Source organism: Pogona vitticeps, chromosome 10 (assembly GCF_051106095.1).
Source record: "Pogona vitticeps strain Pit_001003342236 chromosome 10, PviZW2.1, whole genome shotgun sequence".
Classification (NCBI taxonomy): domain Eukaryota; kingdom Metazoa; phylum Chordata; class Lepidosauria; order Squamata; family Agamidae; genus Pogona; species Pogona vitticeps.
The window spans coordinates 9,163,544-9,175,836 of record NC_135792.1 but is presented as its reverse complement, the minus strand read 5'-3'; the positions used below and the strand labels follow the sequence as shown (position 1 = coordinate 9,175,836).

General features: G+C 43.6%; 2 protein-coding genes across 2 annotated transcripts in view; both read left to right on the top strand.

Annotated features, from left to right (window-relative positions):
• Positions 1-12,293, top strand: part of LOC144584427 (uncharacterized) — a 678,013-nt gene that overhangs the window by 289,515 nt on the left and 376,205 nt on the right. The gene's annotated exons all lie outside the window — the stretch shown is intronic.
• On the top strand, positions 408-9,042 carry COX4I1 (cytochrome c oxidase subunit 4I1). The gene is made up of 5 exons (XM_072980698.2): positions 408-612; positions 3,984-4,063; positions 5,189-5,362; positions 5,755-5,886; positions 8,764-9,042. Exons 2-5 carry the CDS (start codon positions 3,985-3,987, stop codon positions 8,898-8,900), a joined length of 522 nt encoding a protein of 173 aa, XP_072836799.1. The 5' UTR covers positions 408-612; position 3,984; the 3' UTR covers positions 8,901-9,042.

Here is a 12,293-nt window from a genome sequence, read left to right as displayed (position 1 = left end):
TGATCCACGAAAGCTCACCTTAATAGCTAATTTTTTTCCTATATTTGTTATGTTTTTATGTTGTAAGCCGCCTAGAGTGGTCGAAATGACCAGATAGGCGGGGTATAAATAGAATGAATGAATGAATGAATGAATAAACAAATAAATAAATAAATACATAAAATACATAAAGTGCACAGAGGCTTCAGTGGTTTAACCCGCAGCACCATCACGTCCCTTTAAGGTGCAACAAGATATTCTTTTCCCCCCTTTGGTTTTTGCCTGACACGCTTGCGCAGACGAACCCGGCTCCATCTTCTCCAGCGATCCGTTCGGCTTTCGGTGGAAACCCGGAAGTTCCGGGTGGAGATTGCTGCGCGGGCGACTCTACATGATTCTTAGATCTATGCAGCCGCCCTCTTCTCTATCCCGTCGTCCTTTGCGGCGTGGAGAGGGGAGGCGGAGGAGAACTGCTCTGCGCTGTTCTCCCATCGTGCCTTGCGTTTCCGGTTTCCGGTCTCTCTCTCCTTTTTTTTTTTAACCCCTCCTCCCGCTTGGGTGTCGTTTCTCCGTCCTCGGCCCGCCAGCTTAGAGGTCACGAGCCGGTCGCGGGTCTGGCGTTGAGGGCGGCAGGTGGGAGAGGCCTCGGTTTCCCCGGAGATGGGGACGGGAGGCGGAGGCGGGCATTTTGGGGTGGTGGCGGCGAAGGGCGTGGTGGGGAGAGCGGGCGGCGAGGCGGGTGGGCCACACAAGAAGGCTGCTCACCGCTTTGGGGGGTGGGTGTGGGGAGAGAAATATCATTTTTTGGATTGCATGTCCCATCATCCCCACCTCTCCTTCCCCCCCCCCACCGCATGAGGAGGAGGGGGTTTGTCCTTCTTCAGATTGGTTCTTTTGTGTGTGTGTCCCTTCGTTGTCTGAGGCAACGAATCCCTCCAGAGGGGATGATGGGGTTTGTAGTCCAAAGCCGTAGTTGGACCGACCGTTCCCCCTCGAGTGTGTGTGTGTGGGGGGGAGGGAGTTTGGCCGCCTTTGCCTCCCCCCCAAAGGATCTTCTTAAAAGGCTTTCCCCTCAGCCAGGCCCGCCCGAGGGTGAGGAAGGGGACGGGAGAGCAGGCCTTCATGACATGAGGAGGGGTTTTGATACAGGCCTCTCGTGTGCCTTTATTAAGATTCACTGCTCTAAAGGGGTTTGACTCCTGTATTTTGGGGGCGTCCCTGCCTGCCTGCCTGTGTTTGGGAGTCCGGTGGCACTGAGCTGCAGGAAAGCCCCACAGAAGTGTGAAAGGGACCGCAGCCTTCTTTCTGCAGCCTTTTGTGTGTGCCTGCCTGCTTGGAAGTCCATAAGGTGGAGTTCCTGCATCTTCTTTTGGGTGCATCGGAAATGCCTAGAATTTCAGCGCTTGTTATTTCTGAATAGACACGCAGGGACTTGGGGGAGGAAGGTGCCGTCCTCTCCCTAGTTGCCCACTTGGAACCCCAACAAAACAAATGTGACTTGATAGACCTGTTGTTTGCATGCATTCCCCAGAAGCAAGCTGAGCTCCGTAATATTTCCTCTTTGAAAGAAGTAGGAGTGAAATTCTCTGAAGATCTGCCTGGCGCTGAGCCTTATTTAACCCGGTGCGATTTTATTTCAGGGAATATGGTCTGGATTAGGCTGTAAGTAATAAACTTGACACATTCGTGCTTTCAGAACAGACCTTAGAACAGTTTACAATTCCTAGAACTTCCCAGCCGAGCATGACATGTAGTATGCTAAATAGGGGATTTTGAGAATTGTAGTTCAGAAATTAACTTTCCTCAATCAAGTTTCAAAGATGCTTGAACAGGTACCCTAGAAGCTAATTACACTGTTATTCTGATTAGATGTGGGAATTGTTTTGGAATAAATTGAAATGTCCTCATGATTTCCTGTCTGAGGACCTTCTTATTGGAGTCAGGTTTTTAGCTTTCAAATTACTCAGTAGTTTTTGAGCAGTGCTGTGAACTACATTGGTGCCTCGACTTACAGATTAACCCATTCCAAAAGATGGACGTAACTCGAAATGGTCGTAAGACAAAGCACCATTTCCCATTGAAATGCAATTAATTGGTTCTGCCTGAAGAAAAAAATCACACACAAAAAAATCAATGCAAGACCCATCGGAAATGCGATTAATCCCTTCCGGCCAAAGGCGGGGGGAAGAAAGCAAACAGAGCATGCAAGACACGTTGGAAATGGAGGAAAAAGCAAGGGAAGCATGCAAGACATATTGGAAATGGGGGAAAAGCAGAGCAAAAAGGAAGCGAAGCATGCAAGACACGTTGGAAATGGGAAAAGCAAAACAAAAAGCAAGCGAAGCATGCAAGACACATCAGAAATGGGGGGAAAGCAAAGCACCAAAAAACAAACAGACCCCCCAAGATCTGTCAGAAATGGGAGGAAAACTCTGGAAAGCAAGCAACCCCCACAAGACCCATCAGAAATGGGGGAAACAAACAAACCCCCCAAAACACATCACAGCACAGAAACATAACCCCCCATCCCAAAAGCACACTGCAAACCCACCCAGAACAGTTTTTAAAAAGCAGAAAGCAGCACCTTACCTTGGTAAGCAGTCCAAAGCCTCCTCCGATCCCACACTCTTAACTATTCGGGCGAAAGAGCTACAAAGAAGCAGCCTCTTCGCCTACCAGAAGTTAGCAATTTGAACTTCCCGACGTTTTTCCCCTGCCTTTTTCTGGTTGTAACTCGAAGCTCCAGCCGCAAGTCAAAGCAAAATTTTGTGGAGCTGGTTGTAACTCGAAATGGTCGTAAATCGGGACATTTGTAAGTCGAGGCACCCTATATAACAATTAGTAAGCAGTTATTTAAATATCAGGGAAAACTGCCTTTCTGTGCCATCAAGTTGGAACTGACTTCTAATGAACCTAATATGGTTTTCAAGGTAAATGAGATAATTAAGATGAGTTTCCTTTGCCAACTGAAGATTCAAACCCTGTTTGCCTGAATCCTAATCCATGACTATCCACTATGTCACACTAGGAATCGGACCTTACCTGCTGATTTTTCTGTTAAGGAGAAAGGCTCAGTACAGAGTCTGTTAGGAGACTTTAAAGGCTGCAGTTCTCTGCGTGTTTACTCATTTCAAAAGATGATCAGCATATCTAAGACATACCTATGGAACTGTCAGAAGCCAAGCATAAATAAAATTGCAGGTGGTTTGCTGGAACAGGTTTCTAAAAACAAGTACTAGCCTAGAAAAAGGGGTTTTATCCGATCTTCCCACAACCCTGGACATTTTATTTGTGTCTCTTCCCATTTGGAACTTTTAGATTTCCTAACCTGCTCTTTGTTGGTGTAACAGCTTTCTTGTGAGGTGAGGGCTCTTTTGGAAGCATGGGGGCAGGGAACATCTGATTGGTAAGTACGTACATACTTGAGATACATGTTGAGGCTGTGTGGTATGGTTGCACCTTCTTGCCATGCAGTATTAAATGTCAATTTGCATTTCTCCCCCTAATTGTTATTTAGAGATGGGGTATTCGTATACGAATATCCTTGTGCAGCTGGACTTAACACTCGAGTGTCAGGTGGCGGCGACAGCCTCGTTTATCCTTCCAATCACTTCTGGAGCTCTGCTCTCTTCCCGCTCGGCTAGCCACTCGGCAGCCATGCAGGGAGACTCGTCCTCCCTCCCAGTGCCTGGAGTGGCCAGGCGAGCAGAAAGAGAGCAGAGCTCTGGGGGCAATTGGAAGGATGAGTGAGGCTGTTGCCACCACCGGACACATGAGTGGATGGGCCGGCCCCTCTTTAAGTCCAGCTGGTGTGGGGATTTTCATATACAACCCCCCCATCTCTATTGTTAATATTTGGGCTGTATTTTAATTTTTTGTTAAGGTTTTTGGACCTACGCCGGTTTGGTATGGTAATTTTCAGGATGCAATGAATGGGTGAAAAACTATACTTGCTAGATTCATGCAAACTGCTCTTCACAATATTTCACCTTTCTGTCTTTCAGGATGTTGGCTTTAAGGGGATTTAGCCATCTGGGCAGGCGGTTCATTTCTTCTTCAGTCTGTCTTAGGGCTCATGGGCATGGTAAGGTGTTTGTCTAATCATCTTGGCTTGACTATCCTAAAACCATATTCTTCATTGGTCTAGCATGCCCCAGCATTCTACAGCGATGTCCTATTCCAGCAGATCTTTAAAAGCAGATAAAAGTGATAAAGGATGAGGTGTTGTCATGACTGAGTTACAAGCTTGAACCACCTTTTTGTTTCCTCAGGCGTGAAGGATAGAGTATTGTTACCAACAGGCCTTGTATTTTTTTCCCAGTTGTCATGTCCAGACCTCAGAAGCCTTCAGAAGGGAGCTTTGCGGCTGCTGCTGTGGGTAGAAGAAATGATGGGGCTGGTCTGAGTGTATGCTTAGTAGTTCTCACAGGTTCTGCCCTGTCCTTGCTCCTAGAAGCCATCGCCAGGGAGTTCTTGTTAATTTGAGTGCATGCAAATATCTTTGGGCTGGTCTCCCTTCCATACAAGTTACCCTGTTCCCTGAAGATGAGTATGCTTGTGTGTGTTTGTGTTTGTGTGTGTGTGTCGCTTTTCCATCCTGCTTCTGTTAGTGCTCTGCTGCTTAGAAGCTGGCAGGAGGGTATTTGCTATGTGGGTTTTTTTAAAGTTGAAAACAAGGGGTTCTCTCTGTCTCTCTCTCTCTCTCTCTCAATATGCCCTATTCAGTAGATTTCATAATACTAGTGCCAATAATAGTACTTGACCAATTTGCATATGCTGTTCTTATTTAATATAAAAATGTTTTGCCTTAATTCTACTGTCATGATGTGTGTGTTATGATTTATTAATGTTATCGTATAATTGTATGTGGTATTACAGGTTTTTTTGTACATTGCTTTTTGAGCACTGCTTCGTGGAAGGCATATGACAACAACAATAATTCAAGTTTGTTATGTATTTTATCGCTAAGGCCTTGTAATTGTAGATTTGACTGCTAAATATTTTTCTTGCAGACCTTTTTGTCTAGTTGTTCGAAGGACTAGCTGGTGTGTTAAAGATGGCTTCCTTTCTGGCTTCATTGCCTCTACCTTTAATTAGAGCCAAGTAGTGGAAAAGCATCTGATCAGAAATGTTTGTGCTTCTAGTTCTGTTCTGAGAGCTTGTCTTTAGTCAAGGACTTTTCAGGCCGCTTTTCTTCCTTGTCCCACAGACCTTGCGAAAACAATGATGTACATTCCACGCAATGAGGACACCCCGCTCTTTCCTGTGCTTCCCTTCACTCCACCTTCCGACATAGAGCTTCCTCTTACTCCTGAGCAGCAGGCCCTGAAAGAGAAAGAGAAGGGCCCTTGGAGTGCTCTCACAGCGGAGGAGAAGATTGCATGTAAGGGTTTTGATGGTGGAGCAGGAGGAAGGAAGAGGGACAAGGGAAGAGGAATGGCTTGACTGATTTCAGTGTTTCAAGAATCCAGCTGCTGGACTTGGGGACAAAAAAAAATCCTGCTGGTGGTTGATGCCGGCACAAATTGCCGCCACAGAATGACTCCAGTTAACAATTTTCTGCCGGTATCCTTTGTCTTGCTCCAGCCACGTGAGTTAATCTTTAACAAGGGAGAGTAGCAGTAGTTTGCTGCTAGGAGTTCCACTGTTGTATTTATCCTAGTGAAAATAACCTATACAATTCTAGCTGTTCTATGGCTATATTTCAGGACCATGTCACTCTGGTAGAAAATAGGGTAGCTGATTTCTTTGTTCCTTTTCTTTCTTTTCATCCAGTGTACAACATGAAATTCCCTCATACTTTGGCTGAGTTATACGCATATGTACCTGAATGGAAGACTGCTTGGGGTATTGCGCTGCTTCTGTTATCTTTCAGCGGCCTTTTCATGATTTGGGCGAAGATGTATGGTAAGTAAAAGGCATTTCTAGCCCATCTTACCCATAAGAGCAGCACCAACAAAATACATCCAGTGTGAAGTGCTTGTCTTTTCTCTTTGTGATCTAGCACAGTGGTTTCAAGGGCAGGTAGAGAGCTGCACGCAGGCTTATAGATCAGGGCAGAACCTGATCTATAACTGGTAATCGCCACCTCAGCTATTGCTATGTATCACCCAGTCCTTACACAAGCACCTTCACATATTTCTTTCACAATGCTCCTGCCACCATGATTTTTACAATCATGATGATTTTACTCCATGTGGTTTTTGTATTGCTTAGGTTCTGTTCTACTACACCTTTGTTGGCAGTGAGCAAGCATCAGATGTACTTGTAAATGAGAACATGCTATTAATTATAAAAGTGTGGTGTGTTACAGTAGTTTCGTCCTATTCTCTAGCAAATTAATGCTGGCCAGAAACTGGAGAGTGATTCATGTGCTAGTAAGTTAAATTGCCTAACTTGCTGTGAGGAATTGCCACTAACAGGCCAGTAGCCACATTGCTAGGTGCACACCTGTAGCATGGCTGGTAAGTTAGGCAGTGCAATTTTCTAACAGGATTCTTACCATTTGTATGCCTTGCACAGGCTATCAACAGTAATAAATGATAGGTCTTTACTAGAGATGGGTACAAACCACTGGTTTGGTGGTTCAGTGTGGTTCGTATCCTGGCTGAACAGCTGATACAGTAAGTGATTCGGTGCCCCCACCACTCCAGCAGGCACCCACTCAGTGGCAGCGTCCTGCCCCACCTCCTACAGTCTCTGCCTTTGAGTGGGTGCCCTTTGGAGGAGACAGGGTGCCAAACCGCGGATCAGCTGTTTGGCTAGGAAAGTAAACTGCACTGAACCTGCAGTTCATGCCCATCTCTAGTCTTTACATTAAAAATCTCAATACGTTTCTGCACATGTGTTGAAATGGATCCTGTCCCAGAGTTCCTATCTGTCCCCTCAAACTCCAGTCCCCAGCAAATTCTCCCCAGTTCACTCCTATCACATCATTCTGGATAGCCTCTCCCTCTCTCCTCCTTTCTGCCAGCCTCCATCCATATGCACTTTATTCCAGACACCAAGTGTCACTCAGTCACTCTCTATACAGACTTCTGGCACCACTTCCCAGCTGTGCATGCAAAAACTGTGCTACAACTTCACTAACATCTCTGTATTATGGGAAGTGGTCAGATAATGTTGTGGTTCCACTTGGATGAAGATTCAGTGCCTAAGAGCAAGAGAGGCAGCTCTCGCCTTGCATATGTTTTGGTCCTACAACTCCCATCAGTGTTGGCCTGCATAGCCAATGAGAAGGAATTATGGGATTTGCAGTTCAAGACTGTCTAAAAGGCCACAGTTGCTCACCCTCTTCTCTTAGACAAAGGCTGAAATCCTGCTGCTTAGCATAGGAAGTTGCAACTAGAGTAGGCCCAATGAATTAATAGTGATTTGGTAAGTAAATTCCTCTGTGTGCTTCATAGCTCTACACTAAGGAACAGGATTTCAGCCATTGGGTCTTTATTATACTTAAATAATTGGGATTACTGTTCATATTTCTGTTGAGAAGTTGGTCTGGTGTGTCAGAAAGTGCCTTTACTTATTATATGGTATCTGTGTTTTATGGAGCTTGAGAAACCCCACAGGCGCTTCTCATGGCCATTAAGCTCTATAAATCACAGATATCAAATTACAGTAGGAGCCCCATATCCTCAACTCAAAGGTTGAATGGATAAAAGTTTGCTTTTACTAGTTTTGCTGATAGTTCTAAGAATGTTTTTAGCTTATGGCTGTTGGATCTCACCTTGATGTAAGAACAAGAGCAAATATAAACGCTCTGTTACAAAATTTTGTGGTCTAGTTTTCCGGTGAGGATTCTTACCTCACTGTTAGGGAGTGGTGGTTAAGCTGCAGATTTCCTTCATGAGCAGAACTTTAGACTGGATAAATTGTGGATCCATTTCAAATCTGTGGTTAGTATTAAGCCTTTGACTGCTTAGAAAAGATTTGCTTTGGTTTGGTATTGTCAGTTAATGGATAACTTTTTTAAAGTTTAAAAGCTTATTAGTTTTTGGAATAATTACAGAAACTGATGAGCAAAGGAAGTAACTATAATAAACAATGAAACTGATTTTTAAATGTATGAATTATATAACTTAAGTATATTAGATAGTGTTTGTTATTCCTGAATACTGTAGGACCCCTGTATCCACAGGGGATTGGTTGTAAGCCCCCCATGGATGCAGAAAACCGCGGATAATAGCAAACACTATATATACAATGGTAAAAGAAAAATCCAGAAAATGTTATTTTCACTATGTCCTATATTACCAGAATTGGCTCCCTCTCATGGCCAGTTCTGGCAAATATACAGTGGACCCTCGACTTACAGACGGCTCGACTTACAGACTTTTCGAGTTACAGACTTCTCTGGCTGCAAAATTTAGATTCGACTTGCAGCCAGAGAATCGACTTACAGACCAGAAAAAAACCAAAATGGAATAAAAATAGAATAAAAACCACTGGTTAAGGGATTAATTGGTTTTCAGTGCATTGTAGGTCAATGGAGATTTGACTTACAGACTTTTCGACTTGCAGCCACCATTCCAATATGGATTAATTCCTTAAGTAGAGGGTCCACTGTATTGTGAAAATGCGTATTTCTAGGGTTTTATTTCTTTTAATATTTTTAAACTGTAGTGAAACCATGGCAGTATGGGAGGTCCTGCTCTAGTTTGTTTAAATCTTGGAGCAGATGAGTTCTTCTGAGATCAACTTTGGTTTGAAGTAAAGCTGTGATTCTTACTTCTGATGAATCATGCTCGTCTTTTAAGTTACTTTATGTTGTTCATCCATTTGCAGTTTTGCCTCCTTACCCCCACACTATGTCGGATGAATGGAAGGCCATGCAGACCAAAAAGATGCTGGACATGAAAGTTAACCCCATCCAAGGAATGTCATCCAAGTGGGACTACGAGAAGAATGAATGGAAAAAGTAAAAGCACGCCAGGGATTGCTGGTTCTGTTCGATTCTGAGATCCTGAAGTTATTCTGTCATCTCTGTTTGACCTTATGTTTCTGTATATGCGGGGAAACCCCTCATGTGAGAGAAATCTTAATAAATATAGATATACCTGAAAATTCAAGGATGCTTTCTGTATGTAGGCCATCTTGTGAGTGTGCTGTGGTTAAGCTCTGGCTTCTCAGTTGAGTTTGATAGCAAGAATTGCACTAACAGGAGATGATTTCCTGGGAAGAGTAAATACACTGTTTTATGAAAGCCTGAAAAAACATACACAGCAAGATTAAAAGTGGCCCTTTAAATAAGTGTACATTGTGAATGTCTCTTTATTTAGTATAAATAAAAGGTGAATTATTTATCTGTATATATAACTAAAAAATTGGGTTGGAGGGCTGGTAGATTGTTTGCTGAATTGCCCAGTGTATATTCTTTGGTCCTAATATCTGGAAGCATCTGTCATATGTTGATGCATTTTTCATTTATGCTTAGAGTTGCTGAGCTAGGGCAGCAGAAGAGAATCCTAGGGGGAAATGAAGCCTATTCCTCCCTCTTATATGCACATGAGGCAGGGTTACTAGACAGATACAGTTGCAGGCAGTCTATCACAAATGATCAGGTACTTGTTTGCAGTGGTGTCTGTAAGGTTAGAGGCTGGCGCCATGTTACAGCATGCCATGCATGTGACACATTGGCCCAATTTCTGCTACAGCAATGTAGTAAGGTGCATGAAGACTGGCCTGCTGGCAGGCCTGTTGCTGGAAAAACCAACCCCTGTGGTTTTTCTCAAATGTATAGCAGGGTGTATATGGATGAATTACAAAAACAAACAAACCCTGCAGCATTAAGCCATCTATTGCAAACCTTTGGATGAACAAAACAGGTCTCTGCAAGAGAACTTAAATGTGAAACTTTAGCTCTCCCCAGATCCAGTCTGTTTTACAATCATTTTTAAGGTAGTTCTGCCCTTAATATGATCATAAGAAATCACCAGTGAAGAAATACTAAGATGAATGAAGAAAGATCAAGAACGTATGAAATACAGAAAGCTGGAATGCTTCAGTCACATAATAGGAAGCAAAAATGCAGATTGTTATAGCTCATCATTCACACTAAAAAGGAATGGGAAAAGATGCGCTGAAGAAATATGGTTGGTTTGGATGTAACCGCATCATTGTTTAGAGCTGCCATGTTCAAAGATAGTGTATCCATGATGATGTCCAATATCTGGTAGAAGAGAAAAGAGAAGATGGAATTGATCTTAGTGGAAGCTAATTCTTGTGGTCTGGAAACAACCCAGTATTTGAGACAGGATAAGCCTTGACCTTTGGTGATAGATCAAGAAGTACATGCCCACAATAAAGTGGTTGCTTTTCAGCTTTTGGCAGAAGCATTGCTCAAGAACACCTTCAATGAAAACGTAATCCCCCTTCTGTTTTGGAAATATTGTCCTGGGCCTTAATGATCGAGATGCTAGGTGTGTGCACCAGCCATCCGTCTCTTGACGAGTACTGCATTTCCTGAAGGATCTCTGTTTTGTATGTTCAGTACATGTGTCTGAGCTCAAGAATGGTCATAATGATAACCAATTTGCCAGTAGCTAGATAAAGTGTAATGCAATCCTGACCTGTTTTGAACAAGAGTGTAAGTGAATAAATTGGTCCTGTTCCGTCTGTTCCGGAGTCACATAGTTCTGCCCTAGGACTGCCCATTTTGCCTCCAGGCTATTTTCCAAATCTCTCAAACCTTAAGATTACCCCACTTTCAGCCTCTAAAAATGGTTGTCCCCAGCACACACTCAAAAGGTGAATTGCTCCTTTCAAAGTGGTCCACCTTTTAAAATAGTTTGTATACCACCCCCTTCAGTGCTTAACACCAAAACACACACACATTTTTTGAAACTGAAGGTGTAAGTAATCCCAGCCTCCATATCTTCTTGTCAGTCTCTCATGGTCTCTCTTTCTGTAAAATTATATTATATTGGAGGATCTTAAGACCTATGGAAATTAGCTGCCTTTCTTTTTCTTCATTTGGGATTTGATATCCCCTCAAAACCTATGACAAAGTTTCACATTTACTTTTGCAGCATTTTGTATGAGTTGAAACTTTGTATTTTGCAATGATCCTCAAATGAGAGTAAGTGGTACGTTGGCCCAAATTCTGTTGCATAGTTACACCTGTAAAAGGCTTCTTCCATTGTCTCCTGGCTTGGCACATGTCTGAAAGTCACAGCAGAGACTTGGTCATTGTCTGTGAGAAGCCACTGCAAGTTACGCCTTCTGCACGTGTAACTAAGCGACAGGGTTTTCGCCATCAAGTTGGATCTCCTAGTTGACTCCTCCAATCCAAATTCCAGCAGGGTTTGCTACAACTCAAATTGCAATAGTCTTACAAGTGCTTTGTAGTGCTCGTCCCCCATTTTGCAGTGTGATCCAAAATAGAGAAACTGGCATTTCAGGGTGCTGGCAGAGGGGAGGGGGTTGCTGAGCACCTCAAAATCAAAACTGTCCTTTTCACTTCACGCTTGTGCCAAATTTTTAGTAATTCTCCATGTGTTCACATACGTCAGTGACCAAACATGGTTATGTTGTTATGTGTCATTAAGTCAAAAAATGAGATGTTTGAGTGGTTTTACCAGTTACACACACACACACACACACACACACACACACACACACACGCACGCACGCACACACACAAACACCAACCAGCCAACCAGCCAACCAACCAACCAACCAACCAACCAACCAACCAACCAACGAGTTTCCATGGCTCAATGGGGATTTGAACTCTTATCCACTACACTACACTGGGTATCTCCAAACATGGTATAACATCCTGTAATTCTTACGTTGGCCATGGTTTGTAGGCAACAGATGTACATATATTGATGACTAATGCGGAGTTGTCATTTCCCAAAGGCTGAAGCTACCACGAAGAGGAAAACGAAGACAGATTTTCTTGAAATAATAAAGGTGTTGGTTGTCTACTGACTTTTTCATAGAAGGTGTCATATTAAAAGAATTGCTGGACGGAAGCCTCCCTCCCTCCACTCCTCCTTCAGTGCGTGTGCATGAAAGCTTGGGGCGAGCACCGCATGTCTTTATTGTTGTGATGTGGCTTCCAGTGGCTTCCAGTTTACAGTCACCCTATGAAATAATGATGAAATAATGAATCTGACCCAACTCTGGGAGGCAGTGGAAGACAGGAGGGCCTGGCGTGCTCTGGTCCATGGGGTCACAAAGAGTCGGACACGACTAAACGACTAAACAACAGGAATGAAATAATGACCTCCAAACGTCCTGTCATTAGCAAAGCAAAGGCCACGGCTTCCTTTCTTGACAAAAACTTTGTGCAGATCCTAAACGGGGGA